Here is a 10,670-nt window from a genome sequence, read left to right as displayed (position 1 = left end):
TGAGAAGGCAATTGAATATTTGAAGACGAAGAAGATTTTCTTATTAGTTTTCGTATCTTATGAATTTGTTCACACATCTTGATCTGTTGGGGTCCATCTTAGATTAGATTTATCTAAACTGAATGTCGTATTGATCGACAACTATCATCTGGTGGCACTCTTCAGTATCTGAATCTGACAGTTGTGAGTTTGAATCTAAGTTACTGATTCAGATTGATCTTACCCGAAAAAGAAGTTTATTAGTTTAAACGGAATAGCCTTTGGTGAACAACTCAAAACCTATCTTTTACCAAAGATTGATTAGAGTGGTTACCAAACATTTTTATTCATTTACTGTTTGGAATACGATCCAAATGAGTAGTTATTCACGTGCGTGACTCTCGAAGTCTAAGGTGCAGGGATATTGAGGAAATTAAGTAGTTAGGGGTAGTCTGCTTGGTCTCAACTATACGAAGTTGGTATTAGATTTTGTATATCGGCTTAATTCTGAGAGTATTCAAAATTGGACTAGGTCCCGGGGGTTTTATGCACTTGTAAATTTCGTCATTAACAAAATTTTGTTGTGTCATTTACTTTATTATTCCGCAATTATAATTTATTTATTATATTTTAAAGTAAATACACTTGTACGTTAATTCCTAGTCACTTGATATTGATCCTATAGTTTTTTTATTTTAATACTATACATATTATCAAGTAAATATTTTGTTGTTGTATTGTCTCGATTTCATATCCATAGACGGTCACACAAAGTGAATACCATAGTTGTCGTATTGTCTCGACTTTGACCATATACGATCACACTTGGTATAGGACTTATAGGTTGATATTCTAAAGATTGTGGTGCATTTTGGTACCCTTGTCTTTTCACTAAGGATAACAGCCTGTTGGAGGTATCCCATATTCCAGATTCCACAAATGAGACAAGGCCAGCTAACAGGGTTAACAACCTCATGTTACTCTTTTTTCTTCTTCAATATATGAACTTTCAAAAGAAAATAATACAAATTTGTGTGATGGAAGACAACAATACTTTAACTAGTTAGAGATTCTTGGTATTGATTAATTTCTTCCAGTTGACATCACCATATAACTTTGTACAATAATACTTTATTTAAGGAGGGGATAATCGATTGGTCATTTTTTATGTGGTCCGTAGACTATTTGGTCTAGCGGGAAAATGCATTTCCTGTTTGGTCAATAATTATATGAAATATTAAATGGACAAACATACCCTTTTGTGTTAATTCCTACTTATTTTCTTGTAGCAGTTCGTTTTGTTTGATGAACTATCAGGTTTTTTTGTAGATTTGAGTTCATTCTGTTGCATGAAAATTCTACACCTCAATTTTTTTTATGAACTTCATTACACTTCATTAAATTCTACAAAAACTTCGTTATTAAAAACAAAAAATCAGAGTTCATCCTTTAAGATGAAAACACAACAAAAACTCCACTATTATTAATAAAAATGAGTTTATTCTTTCAAATGAACACCTAATAAAACCTATACGAAAACAAAGTTTGTTCTTTCAAATGAACACATAACAAAAACTCCACTATTATGAATAAAAATAAGTGACCACCTGATAAAACCTATATGAAAACAAAGTTTATTCTTTCAAATGAAACACCTAGTAAAACCTATATGAAAACAAAGTTCATTATTTTAAACAAACACCTAATACAACCTATATGAAAACCGAGTTCATTCTTTCGACTGAACACCTAATTAAACCTATATGAAAACAGAGTTCATTCTTTCATATGAACATACAAGACAAACTCCACTATTATGAATAAAAACAAGAGTTCATTGTTTCAAACGAACACACAACAAAAACTCCACTATTACTAATAAAACCAAGAGTTCATTCTTTCAAATGAACGCCTAATAAATCCTATAAGAAAACATAGTTCATTATTCAAATGAACACGCAACAAAATTTCCAATATTATGAAACAATAACAAAGTTCATTCTTTCGAATGAACACCTAATTAGAGTTCATTATAGTGAATAAAAATCAAAGTTCATTCTTTCAAATGAACATCTAATCAAAGTTCATTATAATGAACAAAAAATAGAGTTCATTCATAAAAATGAACAGCAGCAGCATCATCTTCGTCGTCTTCAATAGCAGCAGCAACATCATCGTCTTCAACAACAGCAGTAGCATCGTATTCATCGTCTTCATCATATTTATCGTCTTTATCATCTTTAAGAGCAGCAGGAACAACAGAGACGAACAAAACGCAAAAAACTTCATCGTCTTCATCATCTTCAACATTATCATCAACAACAACAATATCGGTAGAGAAAAAAAAACCCCAAAACTTTTTCGTTCGCCATCTTCTTCATCTTCTTTATCACATTCATCGTCTTCAACAACAACAATCTTTATAAATCTGTGAATCAATCTTCAAAATCAATCACCGTCTTCAACAACAACAGATCTCGAAGTCTTCATTATCTTCATCGTCTTCGACAGTAGCAGATCAAATCTTCAAAATCAAGCTTCATCTTCTGCAAATAACAACAATAGAAAGAAAAATGGAGAGAAGAGAGAAACTAAATCTGAAAATAAAGAGGAGAGAGGAAGTAAATCTTAAAATGAGATATTTTCTACTGATTTTTTTGTATATATGTGGTCCCAAAAGGGTATTTCTACCACTATAAAATGACAATTACATCATCCATGACGTCACCCTAGGACCAAACCATAATTTATAAAACCAGACAGTAATATATATATATATATATATATATATATATATATATATATATATATATATATATTAAAAATGGACCAAACAGATAGTTGACTAGGTGTACTTGACCAAACTCACTTTAACATAGAATAAGGAACATTGTTTAAATACCTCTCAAAATCCACCATTTGAAATATACCCTTATTAACTTAAAAAATACCCCTCACCGGAAGCAACTAGCACAAGTTGCTTTTAAAAAGTGAAAAAAAAAATAATTCTCAAGTTGGCTCCAAAATTTGAAGCAATTTTTTCAAGTTGTCATAAACAAAAATATTTTTTACCCCTCGAATACCATGAAACAGTAAATGCAAATCGATAAGGGTGTAGTTGGACCGAAACCAAGGCAAATTGGACGCAATGTCAACACCATTGATATTTTTCTGATATATGGTGTAGAGAATTAGGTATGTCGTAGTGCGGGTTGTGCAAGACTTTGAGAGATCGGCGTAGAAATTATGTTATACGTTTATGAGATAATCTTTAACCTATTCGATATTTGCTACTCGAAAAAGGCTTTAGTTATGGTTATGGCATGGTGTAGAGAATTAGGTAAAATTATCTCGTTACACAGGATGGCGTCCCTTTTTCTCCGATTTTGTATTTGGGTTCTCCAAGATATCTCGCGAGAATATTTGGAAACCCCTGTTTTTGAGCAAGGAAAGACGAAATATAATAATTAAATTAAATTAAAAAACGGAAGAAAACAACAAGAAGCGGACGAATTTCGGCGTTTCCAAGAATTTTTGAATGCCAAAAATAGTCTCATCTTTTCATTTTTCTGATCGTCACCGGCATATTTAAAGAAACTGTAGCCCTGTCAGAAGTGCTCTGCTTCTGCTGAGATTTGATTCATACAAGGAAGGAATATATATACAGAGAAGAAAACAACGGACAGAGTTTAAGATTCTCTCTTTTTGTTTATTAATTCAAACCCAAATATCTCATTGACTTTATGATCACATATTTATTTATTCCTGTTGAATTTCATTAAGTAATGGCTTCTTCTTCTCCATCATAATGTAAATTATACAAATTTGATTTCGGTCTCATATAATCAGTAAATATCTCTCTGTTTCTTCATTTCAATTTCTAGTTTGAATCAAAAACAATTTGTTATTTAGTTGTTAATGCCGAGTTTGTCGAAGAAAGGTCTGCAATTCTAGAAGAGATGACTCTGAGAGAAGGAGGAGACAATAAGAAGAAGAAGGTAGTTTAATTTCAGAATCATGAGTTAGTTTCAGTTTTGATTGGTTAAAGATTTTGATAATTGACACAGTTTCTTTTGTTTTCTGGTAAATTTCAGTCCTTTATCCCCAAATTATTTTCCAGCAGAGAGAAGAAGAAGGACAATAGAAATCCTTATGATAATTCCTCCTGTAAGTATTACAACTATCTTCAATTTTGTATCTTTCCATATCCCAATGACTTTGAATGGTGTATAATCATCATACATTTCCAGAATTATTGTGGTGAGAAATTTATTACAAACACATGATGTTAACTTGACAACAACCAGTAAACCCATGATCTCTGGTCCCATTTGTATAAAAAAGATGAAGATAGAGTTGAATCAAATTTAACTTATAGAGACCATCAATCTGCTGCATTCATTTTTCTGTACTGAACCAACAAAAGTCCCAGTTTTTATGCAACAAAGGAAAATTGAAAAACCCTTTCTTATAGGGGGTGAGAGTTTATGCCTTTAACCTTACAGTCTGTAAAGTACTATTATTACTTCTAAAGAAAGGATAGGATTAAATATTCAGTTATACTTTGATTGACTGAAATCTTGTTTCGTTACTTACATCCATCCCTTCGTCTAATTATGCGATTCTTTTCATTTTAAAGCAGCGCCGTACGAAAGGTGCCAAACTTTCCCACCCGACTCCTCGGTTGCGAATAAATGCTATTCAGGTTAGTGGATTTTTGTAAATTGTCCTAGTAATCTTTTTTCTCCTCTGGCTTTGTATGTCGTTTGTTATATTTGTTTTCATGTTTGCAGCAATCCAGTCTGCATCAAGGTTTAGGAATTTGAGTTTTAGTGACTTCCCTTCTCCAATGACGAATATCTTGGACACTGATTCCTACAGGTACATACTGATCATATCCTTTTTCTTCTCAGTCATTCTTCGCTTTGCACTTTACTTGTCCATTAAATATTTTTATTCTGATATTTGTTCTTTTCGTTTCAAGAGTGTTTGTAGCAACATGGAATGTAGGAGGAAAGACTCCCCACAGTGGCATGAATCTGGACGAATTTCTTCAGGTCGAATATCAAGCAGACATTTACGTTTTGGGGTATGTGTTCTTTGACTTACAGAGATTTTATGGAGTCACGATGAATAGCTCACACGTTTACTAACATATTATGTAAACTATTAGGTTTCAAGAAATAGTCCCCTTAAATGCTGGAAATGTGCTAGTTATAGAAGACAACGAGCCTGCTGCTAAATGGTTAACATTGATCAATCAGTCATTGAACACACCAGGGGTTAACGATGTGAATAACCCAAGCACTTCCTCTGACTACAATTTTTCCTTTTCTCAATCTTCAAAACCAAAAGCATCGACCCCTAGAGATTCAAAAAACAAACTCTTCTTCCAGAAACCATCCCTTAAGACATTTAGCAAGAACTTTAGGACAGTGAAAAGGAGATGGCTCAAAACGTGCAACTGCACGCCTGATTCAGAAAGGAAGTATAGTAAGGAGTCCTGCTTTAAATGCCAGCAACCTGAAGTTAGCCAAGAGACTTCTTCATCGGAAGAGGAAGATAACTCAAATAGTTTCACGGTGACGGATATTACGGCTGTTTCTAGCAATAACCATCTTAAGTATAGCCTTATTGTGTGCAAACAAATGGTTGGTATCTTCCTTACTGTTTGGGTGAGGAAGGAGCTTGTTCAGTACATAGGTCACATGAGAGCCTCATGTATTGGAAGAGGAATTATGGGATACCTCGGAAATAAGGTAAGCAGTTATTCGATTCGTGTTGTTATACAACTTAACAATTCAAGCGGAGTGACAATTTTATTCAAAGAAAGCACCTGATTGAATTTTCTACTATTCTGCTATTTATGCATGTTAGTTTTTGTTGATCAATCTAAGCACACATAAATTTGAATGCCTTACATTAATATACGTTTACTTGTTAAGTGCAGGGTTGTATATCTGTTAGCATGTCTTTGCATCAGACAACACTATGCTTCGTTTGCAGCCACTTAGCTTCAGGAGAGAAAGAAGGTGATGAACTTAGAAGAAACTTGGATGTGATAGAAATACTAAGAAACACCCAGTTTCGAAAGATTTGTAAAGCACCCAATAGTAAAATGCCTGAAAGAATTGTTGACCATGAGTAAGCATTGCTATTTTATTTTTTTACCACACAATTAGGTCTATAACAAAAACATAATGCCTTATTAGGCTATTCTTGATTTTCTCTCTAAAGTGCGCCTCAATTGTGGCCTGATTCTGATTTTTTCCTCTCTCTAAAACTTGCACCAGTCGGGTCATATGGTTGGGGGACCTGAATTACCGGATTGCATTGAGTTACTCAGAAACGCGAAAGCTTCTGCAGGAAAATGACTGGGACACTCTTTTCGAGAAGGATCAGGTAGATACATCAGAATATTAGCAACCACTGTTCTTATGATGAACTGAAATGAAGCGTTGGTAGTCCGTAGTCTGTCTAGCTGATTTAAACCATAATCTGATTTGTTGCTTCTAGTATACGTATTATAACTGGTGTTGATTATGTATCCATTTGCATATAACATTAAGTTCACGGCTGAACTCTTTGGCAGCTTAAAATTGAAAGAGAAGCAGGGAGAGTATTTAGAGAGTGGAAGGAAGGAAAGATTTACTTTGCTCCCACATACAAGTATTCCAACAATTCAGATGTTTATGCTGGAGAGACTATAACATCAAAAAAGAAACGGAGAACTCCTGCATGGTACTGTAATATTATATATAACACAAAATCTGTATTTTCTGTTCTTTTTTTTTTCCTGTTAATAAAGTAGTTATTTTGATGCAGGTGTGACCGAATACTATGGCACGGAACTGGGATAGAGCAATTGTCTTATATACGTGGAGAATCTAGGTTCTCTGATCACCGCCCAGTCTGTTCTGTTTTCTTAATGGAGGTTGGGATTCTTGACGGAAGATCAAAGAAAGAATCACCTAATTCTAACAGTAACATGAGAGTTGAAGTTGAAGAACTCTTACCTCCAAGCAGTAGATTCTTAAGTAACAGGTAGGTGATTTCCATACACACGATATGTTATTATGATTTCAGCTAACTTGAAAGTAATTCTTCTTGCATTCAAATTTAAGGTCTTTCAATATCTACTTTGATGTTTCATCTAAGTTTACTCATAAGAAACAAAAGCACATTGGAAATACGTAAAGTTCATTTCAGTATATACTTCGAGGCCTTTGCACTTGATTATGCTATAAAATGGATGTCGTCCCTTCGATTATTGATCAATGGCAGCTATTTCAGATTTTCTAATTGCTTTCGACTGTTATATGGAAATTATATAATTATTTTTGTACTTTTTATAGGTAGTAAACCATTGTCAACGCGAGAAGGAACTGGTCTGATCTTTTTCGCCCACAAGAGTGAGTGAAGAAAAGAAAAGGCACCAAATGATTCTTTACAAGTTAGCGTAGGTTGAACAATCTGTATAGTACATGATACAAACGTGAAGGGGTAAGATTCGTAGAGTTGATCAAGTCTTTTACAATAGGATTTTCTTTTATTCATCAACATTTTGATTCATTTCTGTATTTACTTAAACATCTTTGCACCATGTGTGTTCTTTTGCAGCAATCTAAAATCTACAAAAGCTGGTGGAAAAACTAAAACCGACAAAAGAAAATCATACTATTTTTTTTATATATATTTTATCAGTTCCATTAAAGATCTTTCTACAGAACGTTAAAATTCCACCATACTACAAAAGTTATGAAACGCCTGTTGCACAGTATTTTTTAAATTGAATGAAACACCAGTTCTGTACAAAATTTGAAAAGTTCGTATGATTAATGCCTGTTACACAAATCCACAATAACCAGTTGCATGCAGAGATTTTTCGGTTTTGTTAGTAGCAAATCAACCTCCGGGGCTATTTTGAAATAACTCGTGGGTTATTGAAGTTAATTACCCGTGTAAACTGTTCGGAAGGAGGGGGAGACCATGACTAGGAATTTGAAGTTTAAAGCAAGGTCAAGGAAGAAAGACAAAGAACCTTGATTTAAGCATAAACTTTATATTGATAAAGAGCAGTTTCTTATCCTCTTTTTGGCGAACTCAAAATTTATTTAAAAAAAAAGTCATAAAAAGCAGCATGTCCGGAGGCATAAGCCTAAACCTTAGAGCAAGTCTTATGGTGGAAGAGTTCCATCTTCTATCTTCCACGCCACCTAAGCATTTGGAACTGTGGATGGAAGCGCAAGTGTAATGGTGGAACAACAAAAACGCTAATCAGAATAGCGCTGAAAAAACGCTATTCAGAATAGCACAAAACGCTATTAAGATTAGCGTTTTTTTCCCAGCCATTAGATTTCCAATGACTCGTTTTAAATCTACGAATAAAAAAAAAGCGATATCCTGAATAGCGTTTTATGCTATTCTGATTAGCGTTGAGCGCTATTCTGATTAACACTTTTCGTCTTCTAGTGCGCTATTCTGAATAGCGTTTTACGCTAATCTGATTAGCACTACCATGGATTTCACGGACCATTACACGAAATCATGGAATACTGCTTGGATTTTTCATGGAAAACAACAATTTGGAAACCACTAAACTTGACATTCCATGATTTTTCCATACTTGAAATAGGATGGATTCCACTATAAGACTTGCTCTTATAGAAGAGCTTAAATCTGTAACCATTGACGCATGGATAAAAAACGGTGGTGTGAAAGACAACTTGCATCCCATTTTGCTACCTGTCCGTACCGTCCTTGTGCTGAAGAGTGGAACTCCTTGAAGTGTCTAGTGCCCTCGCTTCTGGAGCTCTATCTGAAGCCTGATGCTGGTCCCCCATTGTCTTTAATTAGTAGCTGAAAGCAGTCTAATTAGTGAAAGTGTTTTCTTCCTACTTAAACAACAAGAAATAAGCAGGGCTGAATTGGGGGCCATGAAAACTAATTGGGAGCCATGACACATTTTATATCCACACTTAAAAATATATGGGGCTTCCTAAAATGAATACCTATTTTATCCTTCTCTAATAACTAAACCTAAAATCCTAATACTAATCGAGTGAGACTCCCATTCTCTTTTCAAAACAAAACTCTTCTTCTTCTCCTCCCCTCCCCTCTCTCTGCACCTCCATCTTCTCCATTAACGACTCGGAGGAGAATTTTTTTTTCTCAACCGATTCTTCGCGTAATCGTCGATTAATTTTAATCGACGATTAACGATTAACTTCTTCTACAAAAATGGCTCGTACAAAGCAGACCGCTAGAAAGGCAAATCAAATACCTAATCTGGTAGATGCAGTTAATGCAGTGAAGGAGCATCAGAGACTGAGCAAAAAATCAAATCAGCCGGTGAAGGAAATGGCTCCGATCAGAAGGTATGTTCACTAAAACCCCCAACTGTAACTTGGGTTTGTGTTTAATTTGACGTTCTACTGAAAAATTAAGGTTTGAATCGGGAAAATAGGATTCTCAGAAATTGAGTCGTTAATCACTAGGTTTTATTTCTTAACGATTTTGCGGATGCATGTAAATTTCATCAAAAATCGTTAACCATTAGGGTGGCGGAGAAAACGATCCTTGCTGTAATATTGTTTAGAGGTTAGAATCGTTAACAAATATTTTTTTCTTAACGATTTTTGATCTGCATGTTAAGTTAATAAAAAATCGTTAACCATTAGTAATATGTGAAAACGACTCTAGTTAGGTCGTGTGCTAGTTTCTATAGACGACCCTTTTTATTCATCAACGACTCTATGATATGCCTAAACACATCTTTGTCCCAAATAACGAAAGGGTCGTTTATTTTTAAAAAAAAATCTGACGACCCTATGGTATGCCTAAACACATCTCTGTCCCAAATAATGAAAGGGTCGTTTATTTTTTAAAAAAAAATTCTGACGACCCTTTAATATGCCTAAACAGATCTCTGTCCCAATAATGAAAGGGTCGTTTATTTTTAAAAAAAATTCTGATGACCCTTTGATATTTCTTGTTTTGTTGTCTTTGACCTATAGTAGTAAGAATAAAAAAGATAAGCTTGCACTGGTAACTCCTCCATCCAGACCTCCCCGCAACACAAAATACCTAAATGCCGGTCTATTACGAGGAAAAACACCAAGTGAGGTAGCCTTACTTATCCGCGAACTCAGAGACCCATGTGATGATTCATCTGAATTGTCTTCTTCATCCTCTCCTGTTATATCTGCAACTGGAAGCATAGAAGAAGAAGTTGTAGAACATGACGAAATTGCTTTAGGAGGTGAATATGTTGCATATGATGATGATGATGGTAATTATGGTAATGGTGGTGATGGTGGGGATGGTGGTAATCATGGAAATGAGGAGGAGGAGGAGGATGAATATGGAAATGGTGGTGCTAGCGGTGATGAAGAGGGGGATGAGGATGATGGTAATGATGAAAATGGTAAGGAAAGAAATGATGGTAGTAGTGGTGGTGATGATGATGATGATGAGGAGGAGGAGGAGGAGGAGGAGGAGATTCAGGAGGAGGAGATTCAGGAGGATGAGGAGGATGCGGCGCAAACACAACCACAGTCACAACCACAGCCGAAGAAGAAAGTTCCAAATGCACCGAGTGCGCGACACATTCCACCCACGCATTTGCAGCTTACTCGTCTACCCGGTGGGAAAGCCAGAGGTGACCCTAAAGATGGCGGCAAAGTTTTATT

General features: G+C 35.0%; 1 protein-coding gene across 5 annotated transcripts; it reads left to right on the top strand.

Annotated features, from left to right (window-relative positions):
• The first annotated feature begins 3,211 nt into the window (after nt 1-3,211).
• On the top strand, nt 3,212-7,833 carry LOC113289988 (type I inositol polyphosphate 5-phosphatase 10-like). 5 transcript variants are annotated; one of them, XR_003331311.1, is made up of 12 exons: nt 3,212-3,977; nt 4,074-4,146; nt 4,622-4,684; nt 4,773-4,860; nt 4,964-5,068; nt 5,153-5,738; nt 5,930-6,123; nt 6,273-6,381; nt 6,572-6,720; nt 6,805-7,023; nt 7,335-7,482; nt 7,600-7,833. XR_003331311.1 is itself a non-coding variant. In XM_026539447.1 (11 exons), exons 1-11 carry the CDS (start codon nt 3,939-3,941, stop codon nt 7,336-7,338), a joined length of 1,632 nt encoding a protein of 543 aa, XP_026395232.1. In that variant the 5' UTR covers nt 3,212-3,938; the 3' UTR covers nt 7,339-7,833. The 5 variants fall into 5 exon arrangements, 1 of the variants encoding a protein (XP_026395232.1); XR_003331310.1 differs by having other exon boundaries at nt 4,619-4,684; XM_026539447.1 differs by having other exon boundaries at nt 4,619-4,684; nt 7,335-7,833.
• Nucleotides 7,834-10,670: the final 2,837 nt, after the last annotated feature.

The sequence above is a fragment of the Papaver somniferum genome, chromosome 6 (genome assembly GCF_003573695.1).
Source record: "Papaver somniferum cultivar HN1 chromosome 6, ASM357369v1, whole genome shotgun sequence".
NCBI lineage: Eukaryota > Viridiplantae > Streptophyta > Magnoliopsida > Ranunculales > Papaveraceae > Papaver > Papaver somniferum.
The sequence above is the reverse complement of the archived record's forward strand: the minus strand, read 5'-3'. Positions and strand labels throughout refer to the sequence as shown.

Excerpts from the sequence above, each read along its gene's own strand:
- LOC113289988 (XM_026539447.1), top strand. The coding sequence starts at position 3,939 with ATGACTCTGAGAGAAGGAGGAGACAATAAGAAGAAGAAG. Across the intron at positions 4,685-4,772 it reads TGCGAATAAATGCTATTCAG|CAATCCAGTCTGCATCAAGG; the intron begins GTTAGTGGATTT and ends TCATGTTTGCAG. Across the intron at positions 5,069-5,152 it reads GCAGACATTTACGTTTTGGG|GTTTCAAGAAATAGTCCCCT; the intron begins GTATGTGTTCTT and ends GTAAACTATTAG.